At 40.1% G+C, this 23,752-nt stretch overlaps 1 protein-coding gene across 2 annotated transcripts in view; it reads right to left on the bottom strand.

The window, feature by feature from the left end:
* The window catches only part of DIP2C (disco interacting protein 2 homolog C), a 385,891-nt gene that overhangs the window by 109,531 nt on the left and 252,608 nt on the right, over positions 1-23,752 (bottom strand). For both annotated transcript variants that reach the window (XM_054726559.1, XM_054726564.1), the window contains 4 exons: positions 22,927-23,061; positions 20,508-20,627; positions 18,979-19,176; positions 5,536-5,627 (listed from right to left, as the gene is read on the bottom strand). In XM_054726559.1, coding sequence (XP_054582534.1) covers positions 5,536-5,627; positions 18,979-19,176; positions 20,508-20,627; positions 22,927-23,061 — 545 coding nt within the window. The remainder of the gene's footprint in view (positions 1-5,535; positions 5,628-18,978; positions 19,177-20,507; positions 20,628-22,926; positions 23,062-23,752) is intronic.

Genomic DNA, 23,752 nt, shown 5'->3' with positions numbered 1-23,752 from the left:
ACAACATCCTGAAACCTATTCAGCTTAGGTACTTCAATGCCCCTTTCAAAGCCCAAGAAGGTACTCCCCAAACTGCATTAATAGGATCATCCACATGAAAAGTACCTATAATTTTTATGCTAAGGATTGAATGTTCATCCAAAAATGATTTTCTAAGAATCCTGCTTACTGCAATAGGTTATTATTGAATACTTTGCTCCTGTATGCTTATTTAATAAATATTTATACACACATGCCAGATATTAGCCACATAAATACAATTTGAAATCCAAGTAGGCTTTAATTTTTTAATAACAAAATATTTATTAAAGAATATTTAACAGAAAAATGGTTAAAGCTATAAGTTAAAGGCACACTGACGGAGAGTCCTTCTTGTAATGCAATTTAAAGGAATTCATTTTACACATAAATAAAGTTCAAGAAAGTTATTTTGAAGTTTTTCATTACTGACAATTTCCAGAAAACATTCAGTTGATTATATTTCCCCATAGAGAAGCATTGTTGACATATAGGATTATATTTCTGTACTAGAACTCAACATTCAAACAAATCACTGGTCTAACCATCAATATGTCATAAATGTAAAAAAATTACCCTAAAGTCTATACTAATTTAAAATACTGTTCCCAGTTCTATTAAATAAGCATAAATATATGGCACATGTTAATTACAAAAGGTATTTCATGCACTATTAAGTGCACACAGTATGACAATGTAATAGGGGACCTGAAACTAGAGTACTTACTATAGTTAACATTAAGTAATGTTGTCATCTTAGAATTTAGGGTGTTGCTACAGAAAGAGATGGCACAAGACTAAAAAGTCATCCAAACATTTAAAATTTTTCTTTTGATACTTTAAAATCAAACAGACAAAACAAGCAGAGGCATTCTGCCACCTTATTAATTGTAAAGGTATTTCTTCACAGAAAAATACTTCAAAAGAGTTGAGGTAATATACGTCCCCTCTAACTTCCCTTTTCAATTTACTGAAAGTTAAAACTGTAAGGGCTGCCTGAGATAAAAGGTCATCTGCCTAGCATTGATTGATCTTGATGTTATAAGAACACTTTGTCACTCGTGAGCAAACTACAGAAGGGGCTACCTGGTCATTGGCACAAATTTCTTTTAAAAATATTTAAAAACATTTTGCCTTTGTGTTGAATTGGCCAAAAGGAAATGAGGGTAAACTGATGTTGGTTGGTTAAAGAGCAGAAAGCACAATACAAAGTCAATCTGAGATGCTATCCTTAAACGTGCTTTCTAAAGAAATCTGCTTCAGCTAGATGACATAAATCACACAACTGTTTTCCTTTCATTTCCTCAAGGTGGTTTCTTCAACTTCTTTTCATGTATGAGTGTTTGGCAAATGGTGTTAGGTTATCTGAAGACTTGAGAAACATCCTGTTTACTAACCAGAGCTAATTAAAGAAAATCCTAATTAAGGGAAGCTGATAGCACAAATATCTAGCAGTTCAGCTGTAAAAAAGCACCTAGTCCTTCACACTAACACCTCATGGATATTTTACAGTGACAATGAGTCTAAAAACCTTCTTAACCAGGTGTATGCAGCACCTAGGAATACTTGCTCCAGTCCTTACTGAATCTGTGACAGTTTCGAAACTAATGTGGACTGAGTGGATTCGGTGGCGGTGGAAGAACTTCTTCTTCTGTTCCTTGGAGCAACCTGCGGTGGTCCTGGAGTAACCTGTGGTGGTTCTGGAGCAACCTGTGGTGGTGCTGGAGCAACATGGTGCGGTTCTTGCCTCTCTGGTAGGCGCTTCGTAGACCAATGTTTCTGCAGATGCTGCTTCTGAAGCTTTAACCAGCTCTGGGGGGTCTTTTCCACCTGGGACTGCTGGGGCTGCTGGGGCTGCTGTCCTAACTCCTGGTGTGATTCCTCCTCCTCTGTTTGGAGTTGGTGCAACTCAGAAGCACGCCTCTCTGCTGCCACTTCTAAGGCCTGGACCTTCCTTTTTAGTTCCTTTTCTTCTCTCTTTCCCAACATGACCGCGGCTGGTTCATTCAGTTGCTTCTCCAGTAATGCTTTTTCCTGGAGGTACCGGGCCTGAGCCTTCGCAGCTGTCTTAGCTCGGGCTTTCTTTAGCTTCTCCTGTAAAATCTGTAATTCTTTCTGCTGTTTCTTCCTTACCTGTGATATGTCCCTCATTGCCTCCAACTGCTGCTTCAAATTGTATTCCAGCTTTTCCTTCCCCAAGAGCTGTGTTGTTTTAAGCTCTGAAGTTTGTTTTGCATGTTTGGAGGCTAATTCTTGTTTTGTTGGTAAGATCTCACCACTTTCTTGTGCATAGTTGTGCCACTGATTTTCAATTTCCTTTCTGTACTCCTTAGCTTTGTTAGTCATGTTTGCTAGCATGACTGTAGTGCCAGCCTGGACAGGTAACTTTTCATTGAGTAGGAATGCAGCTTCCTCCATTACCATCTTTTGCTGGATTTTAGTTTCTCTTATTTGGTGGTCTAACTTCATCACTTCCACTGTCTTTTTTATAAGCCCCATTGCTGCCTTTGTTGGTTTCTCTGGCTTCAAAAAATCATTTACCAAACGAAAATATGATGGAGGGGGACTACTGGAGTCCTCCCTTGTGGGAAGTATTCCTGGTTCCTGGGGTCTGAGCTTAGTACTAGTGTCCATTGTCCAGAACCCCCGTGGGTCCCAGCTCACCTGGATACTGACTGGGTCGGTCTTGAGCGGAATTGGCGCCTGGGCCCGAGTGGGCGTGGCCGACCTCAGCAGGGCGGTCCTGATGGCCTCTCCCTGCGTCAAGGAGGCCCTCGTTGGCGCTTTGGCCCTCAGCAGCATTGTGGTCCTGGAGCGGGCAGCACTGACATCCTGGTTCCTGGGGGCTGTGGCTTCCTCTTCACTGGCGTTCAGGGAAAACTGAATGGTTTTTCTCTTGCCATTGGAGCCCGGCTTCAGCTTCCGGGATCTCAGTATTTCAGGCAGTTTCAGGATTCGGGGCCTCCGTGTCCCCTGGTTCATTTCCATTACATTGAAGTTCCGTTCCCCGCGATGCCAGATCCTCACCACAGTTTCCGGTAGGCTCCCACGCCAGTGTAGCACCGGATGCTGCTTCCTCATCCCTTCCCTTCCTTCTCCAGCTGGATAGAGCTGGAACCTTCCTCTTTCACAGCTGGAAAGGTGGAATGTGGAGTGTGGAATGCAGGCATCTCCCCTAGCCACGTTTCCATAGGGACGCTGTGGAGGGGGCGGGGCCAGCTAAGCTCCTAAGAGGGACTTTGACCCCAGTGTGTCTGTTAGTATTGGGAACAATTTTTTGAAACAAAAAAAAATTCAATTTCCTATGGTGGGCTTAGAGCAGTCACCCATTCACCGCAGGTAGCATTTCGAGTAATCCACAGCCCCCAGTCTCTCTGGGTGTGGTGGAGAGGACGCTTTTGTTTCTAGTGTTAGTGGTACACCTTGCTGTCCAGGGACCCACACCTTTGCCACACTTGACTGTGCACTCTGACCACACTCCTGCCTCCCACAGGGTCATGGAGTCCTGGCCCTTGCAGCACTGGGCAGAGGCCTGTGAGAGCCCAACACAGTCCCTCTGGGGTCCTAATCAGGGCTCCAGGGCTCAGTTGTTGGGTACATGTCACTTTCTGCTCTGCATCCCTCTTTCACAGGTTGTGAACATGGGGTCCATTCTGTCATCAGCCATCGAGTTTGGCATGGCTGCTCATTGCACTTGCAAATCTGTGGGTCTGCTTGGTTAAGTATTTGTATTTCTTACTGCCCACAATGCTGATATTTTTGTTCATGGCTTTTGTGCAAGACACTGCTGTCTTGCTTTCTTCTGTGCGCCTGCTGTGGTCCTGTGTGCCAGGGTCAGGATGGGCACCCACCAGCCCTCCTGGGCCGCCCGCCCCTGCCCCCGCCTCCCTACACTGCAGGACCTCCAGCCCGTGGGCTCAGGTCCAAGATCTCGAACTCTTCTCTGGCCCCCACCCCCGGCCAGCCTGATGGTGCAGCCATCTCCCCCTCCAACATCTTGGCCACGTCACCACCACATAAATAATTTTCAAAGAATAACTTAGAAAAGTAGTCCCCCTCATACAACAAAATTCCTTTACATATTTTATTCTATCAAACTGTGCTCTCCTCCCCCCATATTCCTATAAACTTCTTAGCTGAACAGATGTAGTTTATTTTTTAATTATAAGGGAACTTCGAGAATCTGCAGGCAATACTACAAAAAAAGTTTTTTAAAATACTAAGGGTATTAGTATAACCAAGTTACAGGTAAGGGAGACAACTGACATTTTTATTGTGGTAAAATATACACACTGTAACAGCTGACATTTTTATTGTGGTAAAATATACACACTGTAACAGCTGATAGCTCAATTTTGAAAATTAAATGTATTTTAATAAACACTGCCTTTATAATTATTCAAAGCGTGTGTACGGGTTGTTTTTTTTTTTTGGGGGGGGGGACACCCTATATATAACATAGTTCATCTCTACTACTTTCAAGTGTACAATTCTGTAGATTTAAATACATTCACATTGTTGTGTAACCATCACCATCATGCATCTCCTGAACTTTTTGCTCTTCTCTATCCCCATTAAATAATATTCCCCATGCTCCTCCCCCAGTTCTCGGCAACCATCATTCTTCTATCTCTATAAATTTAACTACTCTAAGTACTTCATATATGTAGAAGCATATAATATTTATCCTTTATTACCTGCTGTGAGTGTAACACTGAAATGGAAATACCAATATCTGTCCTCTGTAACTTATCAGATTGCAGTAAGAATAAAAGTTTGCTTTTCAGTGAAACAGCCAATATCAAGAAATTTAACAGTGAGGAAGGAATGGTACTAGCAGTTTGCTGCCAAGATTGTTGATTTCACTGACTAAGGTAAAAAAAAAAAAATTAAATATAATTGTCCTGTATGCTCAAGTAGATGGTACAGTGTTTTTCAAAATAGGAGACAATATATGACACAGCTTTGGGGTCAGATGGAAATGGATATGAGTGCTGACTATGCCACTTACTAGTTCTGTGCCTACATCTGATTTTGAGACTTAACTTCTCAAGTCCATGTGAACTCATGGATAGAACGTGAGAAGTACTCTAGTTAAGCCCATTGAGTTGTTCAAGATTAAATTACTTGTTACATAATTGCTCCTTGTTCGGAGTAAATGTTAAGAAAGTCTTATTGCTCGGCCAGCATGGTTCAGTGATTGAGCATCAACCTGTGATCTGGGAGGTCAGGGTTCGATTCCCAGTCAAGAAACATGCATGGTTTGTGGGCTCCATCCCCAGTGTGGGGCATGCAGGAGGCAGTCAATCAGTGATTCTCTCTCATTATTGATGTTTCCATCTCTATCTCCCCCTCCCTTCCTCTCTGAAATCAATAAAAATATGTTGCGTGTGTTTTGTTTTATTTAGTAGTGCCAGTTTTTTAGGTGACACTGGACTCGCCAACTTTACTACAGTGGGCATCTTTTCCACATAAGACAATGTGTTTTGGAGATGTAATAAATTAAACTGCACTTACCCTATCTCCAGGTCGCACCATCGGTTCTTGCTTTGTACCTAATTTATGCAGAATGTTGTAAGCAACCTTCATACTTCTTGTCCAGAGTTTGCCTATCAACACAAATTATAAAGCCACAAATAATTGTACAAACGACTTTTCAGCTGTGTATAATGTGCACATTAAATTATATAGAACATATTACTTTTTCATGTTAAGTCTTCCAGTAAGTTATAGAGTCCCTGGAATAAAAATGGGAAATAAAAGCTAGTAACTCTGACCCAGCAAAGCTGAGAAGCCTGAACACTGGAATACACTGCAAATACAAATACTCTTAGAGTGCAAAGTGCCAACAGCAAACCCATTGAGAATTTTAATTATCACAGAAGTTGTGGGGAAAATTTCTGGGGAGCAAAGCAGGGCAAAGACCACGGCAATAGTGTGTTACTGCTAATTTATGTTGTGCAAAAATGACACACATTTCCTCTGTTAATGAGTCCTGTCTTGTGTGACTGTAATGAATGCAAAGGGTATGTAAGACAGGGTTTGACCCCTCTCCCTCCTCAAAGTCCTGTGTTTCTCAACTTCAAATATTTCTAGCTTCCGGGTTTTAGGAGAGTAATCATTGAACTTAGATACAGATACTGGTAAATATTTTGTATTACTTTAAAGATTTGAACTCCAAAAAAATGAACACAAAGAAGGATTAATAAAACACTTCTAAAAGAATGACCAGCTTTGAAGAACTTGCAGATTTTAAATCCCTTCATCCCAGTGCCAGACTTTCCTGCAGCATCATCCAGGCAATAGTAAATGGTCTGAGATGTAATAAATATAACTTTAAAAATCTAACATGAGCTCTTGGACACATAAAGGTCTTTTAAAGCCCTGGCTGATGAGGCTCAGTTGGTTTTAGCATTGTCCCATACAACAAAGGTGGTGGGTTCACATACCCAGGTTGCAGGTTTGGTCCCCCATTGGGGCCCGTGTGGGAGACAGCTGATCGACATTTCTCTCTCACATTGATGTTTCTCTCTCTCTCTCATCAATTAAAAAAAAAATTGTTTTAAATCTTTTACAACTTCAGTGTCTAGGAGCTTTCAGAAGTAAAGTGTTAGAAGTTCTATTAATTCAATAACAGTATAATAAAGTTAAGGGCAATTTCAACTGTTTTCTATAAATGAAATAGCTGTTTTAATCTTTTTCCTATTTTAAAAAAGCTAAGTTAAAAAGTTTTTGTTTACAATATATATTTTGAATTAAAAATCTGAATTTATTTTATTTTACATTGGATTTTGCAACAACTCAATTAAGGTTATTAAACTGTTTACCTGCCACAGGATTTAGCAGATTGTCTCACCCTAGTGAGACAAAGAGAATGGTTTCATTATCTTTGATTCTTCTAATTCCTAGAACATTTCTGGTTTACAGTATATGCTCAACAAATGTTTCTTTGTTTTATTAATGTCACGAGGAAGCTATACATTTTAGCATGCTTCTTGAGCACTTGAAGTAATTACTCGGTATAATGTTTTACTCATGCCCCGTCCTCCATCCTCCCTAAATCCTTCTCGTCAAGACTGGCTACTTCACAATTATTTGGTATTTTCTTTGGTTATTATATCCACCCCCCCCAAAAAAATATATATATATATATAATTACTAGCCATTAGAAAGCACTCACGGGGCCTGGCCAGTGTGGCTCAGTGGTAGAGTATTGGCCCTTCCACTGAAGGGTTGTGGGTTTGATTCCTGGTCAAGGGCCTGTACCTGGGTTCCAGGTCAATCCCAGGCCCTGGTCGGGGCACGTGCAGGAGGCAACTGATCGATCTGTCTCTCTCACATATGTTTCTCTCTCCCTCCCTCCTTCCCTCCCATTCTCTCTAAAAAAATCAATGGAAAAAAATATTCTCGGGCAAGGATTAACCAAAAAAAAAAAAAAAAGAAGAAGAAGCTAAATCACGCAGGGAATAATTTTTTCTCTTAACAAAACAATTATTTTGTGCCTCAACTCTCTTTAATGTGCACAATAATAGCGATTATAGTTGAATAAACAATTATAATCAGTTTTTTTGTAATGGAAAAATGTCGTGTTGTAAATGAACAAATCTATTACAATCAGCACCAACTTCATCCTCAACTTGGAACATTGAAGTTGATATCACCATAAATTCATTTAAGGCCAGATTATAATAGAGAGTTTGAAAAGGGCAGCACACTTTTGGCAAAATTTAAGAAATATACTTTATGTTTTTCAAAGAGAAAAAGAAAAAGTTGCTGCCCGGCCATGTGGCTCAATGTCTGAACGTCGATGCAGGAACCAAGAGGTCACTGGTTCAATTCCCTGTCAGGGCATATGCCTGGGTTGCTGGCTCAATCCCAGTAAGGAGTGTGTAGGAGGCAGCTGATCAATGAAGTTTCTCTCTCATTGATGTTTCTATCTCATTATGCCTTTCCCTTCCTCTTTCTCTAAAAATCAATAAAAACATATTAAAAATAAAAAATAAAAAGTTGCTGATTTCCGTTAAAGAAGATAGCAGTTCTTGACTGGTTTATAAAGAAGAAAACAAACTTCTGATCAAGAATGCTCTACCCAGTAAACTTATCATTTAGAATTGAAGGACTCATAGTTTACCAGACAACTAAAAGCTAAAAGAGTTTATCAGCACTAAACCATCCTTACAAAAAAATGTTAATGGAACTGCTTTAAGCTAAAAACAAAAGAGGGGTACTCATTAGTAACATCAAACCTATGAAACTATAAATCTCACTGGTAAAGGTAAATATATAGTAAAGGTTGTACATTAATCACTTACAAAGCTAGTGTGAAGGTTGAAAGACAAAAGTAGTAAAAATAACTGTTACTACAATATTAAGTTAAGGGATATATAAAATATGAAAAGATATAAAGTGTGGCATCAAAATGATAAAATGTGGGAGTAGGGGAATAAAAATGTAGAGCTTCAGAATGCATTCAAACTTAAGTTATTATCAACTTAAAGCAACCTAACTTTAAAATAGAGTATCATAAATATAAGGTGTTACATGTAAGCCTTATGGTAACCAGCAAGCAAAAACCAACAGGAGATAAGTAAAAGATAATGAGAAAGGAATCTAAACATACCAATAAAGAAAGTTATCAAATCACAAAGGAAGAGAGCAAGAGAAGAAAAGAACAGAACTACAAAACAGCCAGAAAAAAATGAACAAAATGGCAATAAGTACATGCCTATCAATAATTCCCTAAAATGAAATGGACTAAATCATCCAATGAAAAGACAGAGTGGCTGAATGGATAAAAACAAACAAGATCCATCTATATGCTTCCTACAAGAGAGTTACTTCAGATAGATGTAAGGACATACACTACTGAAAGTAAAGGGATAGAAAAATAATATTTCATGCAAATAGAAACCAAAAGAAAGTTGGAGTAGCAATATCTATATCAGACAAAATTAATTATAAAAAAAGACTGCAATAAGAGACGAGGAGTATGTTACATAATGATAAAGGGGTCAAGCCAACAAGAGAATACATTTGCAAATATTTATGCACCCAACATAGGAGCACCTAAATATATAAAGAAAATGTTAATAAGACTTAAAGGGAGAAATACACAGCCATATAATAATATTAGAAAACTTTAATACTCCATTTACATCAATGAATAGATCATTCAGGCATGTTAAGGAAATATCAACCTTAAAGACACATTAGACAAGATGAACTTAAGATATATATATAGAACATTTCATCCAAAAAAAAAAATAGCACTCACATTTTTCTCAAGTGCACATGGCACATTCTCCAGGGTAGACCACATCTTAAGCCACAAAACAAGTCTTAACCAATTTAAGAAGACTGATATCATATCAAGTATCTTTTCTGATCATAATGGTATAAAACTACAAATCAATCACAAGAAAACTGGAAAATTCACAAATATGTGGAGATTAAACAATATGCTACTGATCAACCAAATGGGTCAACAACAACAAAAAAATACCTTGAGACTAATGAAAATGGAAATAAAACATACTAAAACTTATGGGATGCAGCAAAAGCAGTGTTAAGAGGGAAATTAACAGCAATAAATGCCTACCTTCATAAATGCCCTGCTCCTTCAAGAAATAAGAAAAATTTCAGGAGCTTCCAGGCTGGTGAACACGTGGAGATTTGGGAAAAGTGGTGTGTTAGGAGAGGGCATGGAAGCTCCGCAATGCCCTTTCCTCATATCTTGCACTCCGCACCTCTTCCATCTGACTGTTCCTGAGTTATCTCCATTTTCCGGCTAATGAAAAGAAAATAGGATTCCACCGAGTCTCCTATCTACCTACTCCAGGACTTCTGTGAGGATCAAATGAGATGAGGCACGGGAAAATGCTTTACAGACGTTTGGTTACAGTGTAAAGTGTTTCCACCTGGCTAGAGTGTTCCTGGGCTGAAGAAACTGCAAGGAGGCTAGTCGTTGCTAGGGAGAGGAAGCTGGACGTTGCTACATGACGTCATTACCAGGATGGAGGGAAGGACACTTAGCATATTAGCCTTTTATATATATAAATTAAAATAATAATGAAGAAACAATCTGAACCTATTAAGACTATTTAAAATCAAGAGAAAAGTCAAATCTTATATGCTGGCAAAATTGTAGGAAAATAGTAACACCTACATATTCTTGATGTTACTGGCAAAATTTTTTAGAAGACATTTTGATACACATATCAAGTATCATAAACCTGCTTTGACTCAGTAAACCCCTATTCTGAATTTATATATTATGTAATTATTATATTTCTCTAATTCTAATACAGTATGAATTTTAAGATGCAACATCAGTTTAATAATAACTTTTTAAAGGGAAAAAACAAATACTAAAATGTACCCTGATATATACTGAGGAACCTCTATCTTATTCATTATATACAGAACCTCTATCTTATTCATTTCATCCTCAGCAGACTTCTAAGGTTTCTCTGACAACCCAGATCGTACAGATAAAAGGAACGAAGTCTCAGGGAAGTTAAATGACTTAGTAAAAGTCACTCAACTAGAAAATATCAGTAATACTCTAATCTGGAGAGAAAGGAGTGGTGATAGAAAATATATACAATGTAGTCACTTTTAAACAAGCCGCTAAAATTACTAACATTATGAAGGATGAGGCAGGAGGAAAGACTGTGTTCTTGTTCTAACTCGCCTGGGGACTTAAACTTTGAACTTTCCCGTCCTGCGTCAATGTCTGGGCATAGATCTGGACCTCCAGGTAGCCCTCTGATTCCCACTGAAGGACTCTCGTATCCAGGTCACCTGAAACCCCCTGAAGGACTCACTCACTCACACCCAGACCAGACCTGACCCAACCTCCAGGCATCCATCATCCTGACTGCCTGACATCTAGCTGATAACCATCCAGGGGCTAAGGATGCAGGACTGATAATTCAAAAAAATGTGCTTTTTACTGAGAACTTTTAACTTTCTTCATTGAAACACTTTTGGTTGTTTTCCTAGCTGTGTTTCCTATTTGAAAACTCTAAGACCCTTGAATAAATCTCTATTGTTTATTTAAAAAAATAAAATTTCAAATAAACAACCTAACTTTTATACCCCAAGGAACACGAAAAAGGTCAAATGAAGTCCAAAGTTAGTAGAAGGAAGGAAATGACAAAGATTAGAGTAGAAATAAATGAAATACAGACTAAAAAGACAATTGAATATATCAACAAAACCAAAATTTGGTTTATCGAAAATATAAACACCAGCAAGAAAAAAAGGATTCAAATTAATAAAATCAGAAATGAAAGAGGAGACATTAAAATTGATCCCACAGAAACACAGAAGATCATAAGAGACTACTATGAACAATTATAAGCCAACTAATTATAAACCTACTAGAGGCCCGGTGCACGGGAGGGGGGGGGGGGGGAGGGGTATCCCTTAGCCCAGCCTGCAGCCTCTCGCAATCCGGGACCACTGACTCCTAACCACTTGCCTGCCTACCGGCTTGATCGCCACCTAACCACTCCCTTGCCAGCCTCATGACCCCACAACTGCCCTCCCCTGGTGGCCTGATAGCCCCTAACTACCTCTGCTTCAGCCCCCCATCACCGTGGCTTTGTCCGTAAGTCAGACAGCAGGAAGATGTCCAGTCTCCCGGTCTAATTAGCATATTACCCTTTTATTAGGAAAAATTCCTAGATACATACAACCTTCCAAGCCTAAATCATGAAGAAATACAAAATCTAAACAGACCAATTACTAGTAAGGAGAATGAATCAGTAATCAAAAATCTCCCAAATAACAAAGTCCAGGACAAGGCAGTTTCACTGGTGAATTCTATCAAATATCCAAAGACAAATAATCACAATCCTTCTCAAACTCTTCCAAAAAATAGAAGAAGAGAAAACACTTTCAAATTTATTTTATGAGGCTACATTACCCTTAACCAAAATCAGACAAGGATGCCACAAGAAAATAAAATTTTAGGGCAATGTCCCTGGTGAACATAGCTGTAAAAATCCTTTACAAAATATTAACAAACCAAATGCAACAATACATTAAAAGGATCATACACTATAACCAATGCATTTATTCCAAGGATGGTTCAACATACATAAATTAATCAATGTGATTCACCATATTAACAAAATAAATGATAAAAAATATATGACAATTTCAATGCATGCAGAAAAAATATGACAAAATTCAATATCCATTTATAATAAAAACTCTCAACAAAGTGGATATAAGAGAATATAACGCAATATAATAAAGGCCATATATGACAAGCTAACATCATACTCAATGGTGAAAAGTTAAAAGCTTTTCCTCTAAGATTAAGAACAAGACAATGCCCACTCCAACCAGAATTAGAAGACCTAGCCAGAATCATTTAGGCAAGAAAAATAAATAAAAGGCATCCAAATTGGAAAGGAAGAAGTAAAATTGTCACTAATTGCAGATGACATGATACTACTAGTATATGTAGAAAACTCTAAAGATTCCACCAAAAACCCTTTTAGAACTAATAAATGAATTCAGTAAAGTTGCTCAATACAAAATCAATATACAGAAATCCGTTGTGTTTCTATACATTAATATGAACTATCAAAAAGAGAAACTGAAAAAAATTAACCAAAGAGGTGAAAGACCTATACAATGAAAACGATAGACAATGATGGAAAAGATTGAAGATACAAATAAATTAAAAGGTATTCTGTACTCATGGATTGTAAGAATACAGGCACTTCCCAGATAATGTGCTTTCATCAGCATTGACCCTCTACCAGCAAAAAGATTATGACTTGCTGAAGGCTCAGGTGATGGTTAACACTTTTTAGAAATAAAGTATGTATATTTAAGATATGCACATTGTTTTTTTTTTTAAACAATATTATGTCACATTTATTAGACTACAGTATAGTGTAAACATAACTTACATTGGAGAAATAAAAAATTCATGTGCCTCAATTTATTTCAATGGTCACTCTATTGCAGTGGTTTGGGATTAAACCTACAATATCTCCAAGGGTTGTTTGTATTGTTAAAATGTCCATGCTATCCAAATCAATCTACAGATTCAGTGTACTCCCTATCAAAAATCCAATAGCATTTTTTCATAGAAACAGAACAACTCCCCTGGTCCAGATGGCTTCACAGGGCAGTTTTATCAAACATTCAAAGAAGAACTAAAACCTACCCTCCTCAGACTATTCTAAAAAATTCAAGAGTAAGTCGCACTTCCAAGCTTTTTTTATAAAGCCAGAATTGCCCTAATCCCCAAACCAGATAAAGACACCACAAAGAAAGAGAATTACAGGCCAATATCCCTGATCAATATAGATGCTAAAATCCTCAACAAAATTCTAGCAAATCGGATCCAGCATTACATTAGAAAGACATACATCATAACCAAGTTGGATTTATTCCAGGGATCCAACGATGGTATAATATCCGCAAATCAATAAATGTGATATACCACATAAACAAATTGAGAGACAAAAATCACATAATAATATAAATTGATCAAGAAAAATCATTCGACAAAATCCAAATCCCTTTCTTGATAAAAACTCGCAGCAAATTGGGAATAGAGGGATCATACCTCAACATAATAAAAGCCTTATATGACAAACCTACAGCCAACATCATACTCAATGGGCAAAAACTAAAACCATTTCCCCTAAGAACAGGAACAAGACAGGGATGCCCACTCTCACCACTCATGTTTGGCATAGTACTGGAAGTGCTATCCATAGCAATCAGACAACTAGAAGAAATAAAAGGCATCCAAATTGGAAAAGAAGAAGTAAACTGTCATTATTCGCAGATGACATGATATTGTACATAGAAATCCCTAAAGACTCCATAAAAAACAACCCAATCAAAAAATGGGCAAAGGACCTAAATAGACATTTTTCGAAAGAGGACATACAAAAGGCCAAGAGACATATGAAAACATGCTCAAAGTCACTAATCAGCCGAGAGATGCAAATCAAAACAATAATGTGGTACCATCTCACACCTGTCAGAATGGCTATCATCGATAAATCAACAAACGACAAGTGCTGGCAAGGATGTGGAGAAAAAGGAATTGGGCCTCAACTGCCCTCCCCTGCCAGCCTGGTCACCCCTAACTGTCCTCCTCATGCACTGCTGGTGGGAATGCAGACTGGTGCAGCCACTGTGGAAAACAGTATGAGTTTCCTCAAAAAATTAAAAATAGAACTCCCACTTCTAGGAATAAATCCCAAGAAATCAGAAACACCAATCAGAAAGAATATATGCACCCCTATGTTCACAGCAGCACAATTTACAATAGCTAAGATTTGGAAACAGCCTAAGTGCCCATCAGCAGATGAGTGGATTAAAAAACACTGGTACATCTACACAATGGAATACTACGCTGCTGTAAAAAAGAAGGGACTCTTACCATTTGCAACAGCATGGATGGACCTGGAGAGCATTATGCTAAGTGAATTAAGCCAGTCAGAGAAAGGTAAATATCACATGATCTCACTCATTTGTGGAATATAATGAACAATATAAACTGATGAACAAAAATAGATCCAGAGACATAGAAGCATCGAATAGACTGTCCAACCTTGGGCGGGGGGGTGGGGAGGAGATCAACCAAAGGACTTGTATGCATGCATATAAGCATAACCCATGGACACAGATAGGGGGTGAGGGCATGTGCTGGGAGGTGGGAACGGCTGGAGATAGGTCAATGGGGGGAAAAGGAGACATATGTAATACTTTAAACAATCAAGAATTATAAAAAAAAACAGAACAACTCAATATCACTAATCATCAGGGTAATGCAAATCAAAACCACAATAACTATCACCGAATGGCTATTATAAGACAAGAGCTAACAAATGACGGCAAGGATGTGGATACAAGAGAACTCTTGTGCACTGTTGGTAGGGATGTATTTGGTGCAACCACATTGGGAAACAGTATGGAAGTTTCTAAAAAAGTTAAAAATAGAACTACCACATGATTTAGCAATTCCACTCTGGGTATTTATCCCAAGAAAACAAAAACACTAACTCAAAGAGACATATGCACCCCCATGCTCACTGCAGCATTATTTACAACTAGAGGCCCAGTGCATGATTGAATCATGCACGTGTAGGGTCCCCTACACGCTTTTGCTTTCGATCATGGGGAGCTGGGTGCCTGTCCGCTGGTGCACCAGGCGCCGGAGGCTTCTGAAAGGCCTGCAGCCTGAGCGGACAGGCACCCAGCTCCCACGCTTTCCCTTTCGATCGCTGGTGCACCAGGCCTTTCAGAAGCCTCCGGCGTGGCAGAGGCTTCTGAAAGGCCTGCTGCCTGAGTGGACAGGCACCCAGCTCCCATGCTTTTGCTTTTGATTGCAGGGAGCTGGGTGCCTGTCCGCTGGTGCCTGAGTGGACAGGCACCCAGCTCCCACATTTTCCTTTCGATTGCGGGGGAGCTGAGTGCCTGTCCACTCAGGCACTCAGCTCCCCTGCTTTTGATGGTCCGCGCGGCAGGACGTCAGCTCGCTGCCCCAGAGGCCCCTTCTGTGCCGCAGCACAGCCATGGCACAGACGCTGAGCTCGTGCCGCTGCTGGCGACACAGCTCAGTGTCCCGCCGGCCCAATCAGCTACCCCGGCCACCCCGAGTCCCGCCCCCCCCCCCCCGCGCCTCCTGGCCAATCATGGGCATAGTGAAGGTATGGTCAATTTGCATATTTGTCTATTATTAGGTAGGATAGCCAAAGTATGGAAACAATCTAAATATCCATTGACAAATGAATGGATAAAGAAAATGTGGTACATATAAATAATGGAATATTACTCAGCCATAAAAAGGAATGGAATCTTGCCATTTGCAACAACATGGATGGACCTAGAGGGTATTATGCTAGGTGAAATAAGTCAAAGAGGGATATACAAATAGCACATTTTTTCACTTATATGTGGAATCTAAAAAACAAATAAACCCTAAGCTTATAGAGTCAGAAAACCGGTTGGTGATTGCCAGAGATGGGGGTGAGAGGTAGGCAACATGAGTGGAGGCAGACAAAAGGCACAAACTTCCAATTGTAAAATAAATAAGTCACAGGGATGTAATGTATAGAATGGCAACTACAGTTAATAATACTTTGTTGCATATTTAAAAATTGGGAGTTAAGACATGAAATTCCCCAAGATTTAAGGCAAGTTAAATAGATATTTTAACTGGGGAAACAGATATTGAGGCTCTGAAACAGCAATGTGCATGTTCAGGTGGAAAAGAGATGTTGAAATGATGTTAAACTATCTTATTACATATGAATTTTAACTTTACTTTGATTTGAGGGAGGGCTAAGCACTGTGCAGGGAGTGTAACTCTGAGGGGAGGCAGGTAAGTGAGGAAGGGCGATCAAAGGTCATGAGGAGCATAGTGGCTATTTAACGTAGAAACAGGTGGGAGCTTGAGAAGCACATCACCAACAATGCAAAACATCAAAAACATATAGAAAGGTTGCTCACTGATTTTATAGCTCAAGCATCTAAATCGAGAGAGAGAGAGAGAGAGAGAGAGAGAGAGAGAGAGAGAGAGACTGCACCAAAGCAAAATGAATGAGCAGAGCTCTCACTAAGATCAGGGAGAAGGTAGAGAAGAAGATAGAGAAGTTTTCGAAGTGAGGCATGATAGAAGGAAGTTAGTTGCCTAGTATGATTTACTTTTATTAATTTAGCATGACAGAATGCCATGTGTTCTCTTCATATGCTCTTTTATTTATATTGGTAAATAGAAAGCATAAGATTTTTAAAAGTTTGCTTACAACCTTCACCCACCATCTTTTGAAGATTCTGTTTTTCAGCTGGGAATTCTGCTACCTGAGGGCTGTGAGGAAGCTACATTTTAGAGCTGAATGTAAACTACATACAGTAAATGACCTAGCCCTAGGATTATACCAAGTTACTTGGTATTAGAACAATTCTACTCAAGAAACTTTTCTCAGCATATTTTCAACAACATCGATCTTTAATGTTAATCTAGTGTTTCTACCTGTTTTCCAGTTTTCATCGTAGTAACTAACATTTTCTTTAATTTTTTGTAATACTTTCAACAATAATAATTTAAAAGAAAAAATATTTAGTTTATAAACAAATGAAAAACAAGTTTGAGAAAATACTTTACTTCTGTTGAATGAGTGTTTAAATGTCAGCATTTTGTAGTCTCAAAATAAATAATTTTAAATTAGAGGCCCGGTACACGAAATTCGTGCACAGGGGTGTGTGTGTCCTTGGCCCAGCCTGCACCCTCTCCAATCTGGGACCCTGAGAGGGATGCCCAATCCCTAAATGGGCAGTCGGACATCTTTATCACAATCCAGGACTGCTGGCTCCCAAACGCTCGCCTGCCTGATTGCCCCTAACCACTTCTGCCTGCCAGCCTGATCACCCCCTAACCACTCCCCTGCCAGTCTGATCGACGCCTAACTGCTCCCTTGCTGGCCCAATTGCCCCTAACTGCTCTCCCCTGCTGGCCTGGTCGCCCCAACTGCCCTCCCCTGCCAGCCTGGTCACCCCTAACTGTCCTCCCCTGCAGGCCTGGTCGCCCCTAACTTCCCTCCCCTGTAGGCCTGGTTGCCCCCAACTGCCCTCCCCTGCAGGCTTGGTCCCCCCAACTGCCCTCCCTTGCAGGCCTGGTCCCTCCCAACTGCCCTTCCCTGCAGGCCTGGTCACCCACAACTGCCCTCCTCTGCTGGCCTGGTCACCCCTAACTGCCCTCCCCTGCAGGCATGGTCCCCCCCAACTACCCTCCCCTGCAGGCCTGGGTCCCCCCCAACTGTCCTCCCCTGCAGGGCTGGTCGCCCCCTACTGCCCTCCTCTGCCAGCCTGGTCACCCCTAACTGCCCTCCCCTGCAGGCCTGATTGCCCCAACTGCCCTCCCTTACAAGCCTGGTCCTTCCCAACTGCCCTCCACTGCTGGCCTGATCACCCACAACTGTCCTCCCCTGCTGGCCATCTTGTGTCCACATGGGGGCAGCCAATTTGTGTGTTGGAGTGATGGTCAATTTGCATATTATCTCTTCATTATATAGGATTATATAGGATAAAGCCTTTCTTTTCCAAAGAAAAACACTTTCATTTTATATCCTGATAAATTACAATCTTACATTTGGAAATAAATTACTTTTTTATGTTGTTTTTTTTACCGAAGTAAAAACAAAGATTGACTAATAACATATGTCTCATATAGATGATTACCCAACAAAGTCATTAAAAGGAGGCTAAGAAACATCTGTCCTAAATTGCCCACCCCATATCTGGCCATGAGATGCATAGAACAGTAGTGACTATTGGGCAAATAAAATTCAAAGTTAAAAAAAAAAAAGATACTCTAACCTTATGCATGCAGATACAATAAGAACCATTTGGTCTTTTAGTTATGAAGCTGGTTTCTTTGCAAAGCTGCAGCAGACAGTGTGCAAATAACTTGACAACCTGCTTTGCCACAGCCCCTTATCTATAGAACACAGAGAGGGGGGTCACCCTGGTACACTTGTTTCCAAAAATTTATAGGTTGCGTTAATTGTACTGAATGAAGAATTAGGGAATAGCTTGTTTCTCTTGTTTTCTGCAAAAGAACTTTGCAAACAGATTTTGTTTCTTCTGAATTATATATGTCAAAGAGCTTAGATACACATTCTTTAACTACCAATCTCCTCTAAAACCGTTAATATCAAGAATTTCACACACATTCCAACATCTTGTTAGAGTGATGATCACTAAGTTTTTGGATCCATTTCTGGATTTTACTTTAAAAAATTTAATAAATAATTTTCATATTTAAACCAAATAATTTTCCTAAAATATCTCCTTTCAGATTCCATTTATTTCAGGGCCAGAAACATAAAAGCAGCACAAACATAAACTAGCCATTCTGAAAGGGGCAGGTGTGTGCGTAAGCAAACAGAAGGAAGACGAGCCTTATAGGATTACCGTAAGTGAGGATGTACAAGGGTTTCCCATTTGTGTCCATCGTGGTTAAGCACGGGGCCTTTGGTGAGATGGTTCCCCATCGCTGTAATGCAGCTTCTAAAGACGGGGGCCAATTCGTAACCACACCTAGCTGCTCCCCTCGCATGGCTAACATCTGTGCTCCTTCTGGCTTTGGCTGGTTCGGATCTGGTTGTTGAACTAAACACATGTAGACACAAAAGTTGTTGTTTTTTTTAAAAAAAATACACTCATATTGGCACAATCATGATTTTATTCATTTTAAAGGAGCTAGGAGACTTATACTTAAGGTATAAACTTATTAATGCACAGAAAACATGTTTTCCTAGAATCAGGGCTATGACCTACATATTAGCCTCATGAATGTAAAAGAAATACTTAATTCTTACAATTTCCTAGGCAATTTGGGTGAGGTACTTAAGGAGACCCAAGTGCATTTATAAACTGACAGAAAGTAAAGCTGTGTATCTGAACATGCCTAGAGTCTAGGATTGCAACAACAACTATGTTAAAAATATCAATTATTGCCTGGCTGGTGTGGCTCAGTGACTGAGCGTCAACCTGTGATCCAGGAGGTCATGGTTCCTTCCATTCCCAGTCAGGGCTCATGCCCGGATTGCAGGCTTAATCCCCTATCAAGGTCTAAGGGAGGCAGCCAATCAATGATTTGCTCTCATCACTGATGTTTTTCTATTTCTCTCCCTCTCCCTTCCTCCCTGAAATCAATAAAAAAAAATTTAAAAAATTAATTATCAACATAGGCTAGTAATTCTGGACTCAAAAAATAAAAAAAGAGCTCAAATCTTTTGAGCTGAATTATATTTTGCCCTTAAATACTGAGGTGTAAATTTAAATTTGCTACAACTACAATAATGAGCACAGACCATATTTTCTTGAGTAAAACAAAAATAAATGCTTCCTAATAAAATACAACTTGCCCAACTGTTGGGAAAGGTGAGAAGTTGAGGGTTTTTTTTCCTCACTTCTGGAAGAGGTTTTTCTCTCCCAATGTATGATTGACAGTTTCCACCTGCTGGGCAGAAAACAGCTATATCTTACTTGTGATGTAAAGAACAAGAACACACAGAGTTTGCATTTGATATAAGTATTTTGCTTTGACTTTAAGTGGTTTGTGTTTAAAAGGCTTGTGAACACTTAGGGGTTAAGATACTGACTCCTGGGTTTCTATGGAGCGACAGTGAATGGGACTTGCTGCACGCTCACTGCATTCCTCTTAAACTTATTCAGAGGGCACTGTGTCACTGTTGGCAAGATTTTCTATGATTTACTTGCATTTCTGGAAGCCAACAGAGTCCTTAGAAAGAAGCCTGGCTTGTGGGCTGTACTTGAGTACTTTACAGGACCCCGCAGGAACAGTACCTACGGACTCTAGAAAAGATTCCTGTCTTATTCTTAAAAAGGAAAATAGCCTTGGTAGAAAAAAATATCATTATAGTTTATGGGATCACAGGGACATTGGAATAAATGGGGGTAAGAAAGGGTTCTTTTACCTTCTAACAATTCTTCAAAGTCGTCCACAAAGAATTCTCGTAATGGTGGTCGTTTTGGCCGTTTGAGGGTATTGACAAGCTGCTGAATTTTTGCTGATACCCGGCTACTTACTGGCACTCCTGCAAAACAGAGCCACAGGGAGACGGGCTTTAATCCAAGCACCACAGTGAAATGGCCAAGACACCCACACCCACTGCCCCCTCTCAGGGCTGAGAGAAGCAGGGATGGGCTTGAGACTCAGTGTCCCTCAAAGTGTCACCTCGGCGATGTGCAGAGTGGAGACATCCTACTGGGTGGACAGTCACAGCACAATGACCCTGCTGGGAACCCGCAAGAGGGTAGAGACTCAGCAGAAACAATTCTCATTTACAGCTCCATGAGCCATCCTGATCTGGTGATGTCAGGAAGAGCTCTAACCACAGGTTGGGCTTGGTCCCACCTCTAATTCCTAACAGGGCTTGTCACCTTCTCACTAACACTGTCTCTGGCCCCTTCTTTCTAAGGGGGTGAGAGAGCTGATGAAGCAGAGTCCCCGACTCTCCTGAGATCCCTGGTGCCTGGCCTCACTGGGTGAAGAGAACATTTTGCTGAGACAGTGAATTTGGGTGCCCTGCAGCATCTGCATGGCCAGCCCCCGCACCGACCTCCGAACCAAAGCAAGGGGACTGCTTCCTACAAGCGCCTTGGCAGGCCCTGTCCACGCAGGTGACCACCGAGTCCCTCCCGAGTCAGCATTCAGGCAATACGTTCTAGAAGCACAGCAATTAGTCTCTAATTCAATTTCTGTGTAACGCAGAACACTAGCATATATTTATCCAAGTGTACTGAGAAACATTTACCCCATGTTATAATATTTCTTACAATGAATGACATTTTGAAAACTGAGTAAGTGAAATGATCAATGGAAAAGATAAGAAATTTTAAAATTTAAAATAAATAACCCAAATTCTGAACAAAAGGAGTGCCAAAATGGGCACTCTATGGGCACTTTCAGAATTGAGACATTTAATATTTTATAGTTTTGAAAATATTAAAAATACACAACCCAGATTTCTCAGTCTCTAAACAGGATATTTCTCATTAAATAGTTCCCCTTAATTTGGTTCAGATGAATCTGAGATCATTTCACAAGGCCACTGTTTCCCCAGCTCGGTTTAGAATGTGTAAGAATCATCCTAGGACTTGTCTAGCCCAGCGTTTCTGATGTCATAGGTTTTGGGGATGGCCCAGAACCTGCTTTTTAACAAGTGTCCCAAGTGATTCTGAGAGGAGAGGTCATCACACGCTGAAAAACTCTGGGCTGGACAACATGTGACTCAAATGGACAACATATGAACTTACTTGGGAGAGCAGGTAAGGATTATGGACATCAAAAACAACAGTTATTACCTTTTGCACTCGGATGTCGAGTGTGACTCGACACGGTTAGCATTGGTAGCAGCTCGAGAAAAAAGCGAGTGCAAAGGGTTAAATTGATAATGACTAGAACAACAGTAATGACCCATTTAATACAGAGTGAATTTAGCCGAGAACTAAGGCAAACACTGAGACTGAAAGTGCCCCAGGGAACTGGAGTGACTTCCAATGCACTACTGGGAGCTCCTGAACCACACTGACTTTGGGCTCTGGCCATGCAGAGAGGCGTGCTGCCTATCAGGGACTGGGTCCAGGCCTTTCTCATCACCTCCGCATCACACCGCGGCACAGGACATGAGCACAGCTGGATGGACGGCACGCCGAGGCTACTTTGGCCATCTTCCACAGAAACACCATTTCATGTCCCCACTGGGTTCCATGCGAACCTTTGTGAGCCTGGGAAGGACTGGGGCTGCAGGAAAGCAGAATCATGCATGCAGTGCATGTTTGAGTGTGCTGCTTCAGACGGGGTCATAGAAACGGCCGCTCTATATACAAGATCCATGATATGAGGAACAAAGAAGAACCCCCACTGCTGAAGTTTATCAAATCACCAATATTTTTTCCCAATACAGAGAAAAAAAGCCCCTCTTTCTTCCAAATTCCAAAGCATTCCATTTGGCCCAGAGCTGTCAATTAATTTGTTTACACGTAACTTCATCCTGCCCTTCTAAGTAACCATTCATAGTCTTAACACTTGCACACTAATTTGTTAATTGCTGAACCGACTTTAGTTATTCATTAACAAATACACTGGAATCTTATAAAATTTCCTTTTCTTCTCGTGACTAAATTCCTACATCATCATCATTTTTTTTTCCTACAAGGAGTAACTCTTGGCCAACTTGGAGATAGTTTGCATTTTCTGTGACTATGCCACCATCTATGGGTGGTGTGTAAAGAACTTCATAAATTAGATTCAGTGAGTTGACCTTATGGTTTAAAAGTTAAGTTAGTAAAAACAGAGTTTACAAAGGAGGGAAGAAAATGCCGGAGACCTACCATCGCCAGTCTCCATGAGCTCAGCATTGCCGTACTTTGGTGCAGTCCGTGATGTCGTTGAGCCTTGTGGCCTTTCTATTTGTATTGAGTGTTCTGAGGTGTACGTGGTTACATCAGGAGGTGCAGAGTGATTTTCTGTAAAGAAGCAAATGACAAATTCTCAGATGATCATGATAGAGTTATTCTGAAGGCTAAGTAAGCAACAGGGTTTCAAAAAAGGCCACATCCTGAGAAGAGACCATAATTCTGAATCAAAGCCTACTACAAAAATCTAGGCATAAAGATGCTCTTTAAAATAATTTGTATTGCTCAAAATGAAACAAAGTTAGGTAAAATTTCAGACATGTCATAGCAGGAGCCACATCAATGAATCACTATAGCATTTTAACACATTGCGGACCAGTAGTTTAATTGCTAGCTTTACCCAGTGGCCGGATAAGTTTCTATTGAACGAGTACAAAAAACTTTTTACATAAATGTTAAAGGCACGCTTTAAAATTAAATACCCATTGCATTTTGAAGTTATTTATTACATGTTCTTAAAAGCTAATAGTTTTAAAGAATTCTCGTGATTGGCCACAGCCTTAGAACAGAAAAACACAAGAATTCTCGTGATCTGTCCGTAATGTGTTAAGAATAATGTTCTTAAGCAGCAGGTAGAAAAAGAGTTATTGAAAGTTACATGTTCGTTCACAAAGAGTAATTTTCTTATCTGTCATGGTAGTGGCAGTTAAGAGCTCAAGCTTTGAAGACAGAGAGCCTGGGGTTTGAATCCCAGCTCTGCCAATTCCTCCAGATCTTGGTAAGTGTCTTAACTTCTCTGTGC

The sequence above is a fragment of the Eptesicus fuscus genome, chromosome 2, assembly GCF_027574615.1.
Source record: "Eptesicus fuscus isolate TK198812 chromosome 2, DD_ASM_mEF_20220401, whole genome shotgun sequence".
NCBI lineage: Eukaryota > Metazoa > Chordata > Mammalia > Chiroptera > Vespertilionidae > Eptesicus > Eptesicus fuscus.
The sequence above is the reverse complement of the archived record's forward strand: the minus strand, read 5'-3'. Positions and strand labels throughout refer to the sequence as shown.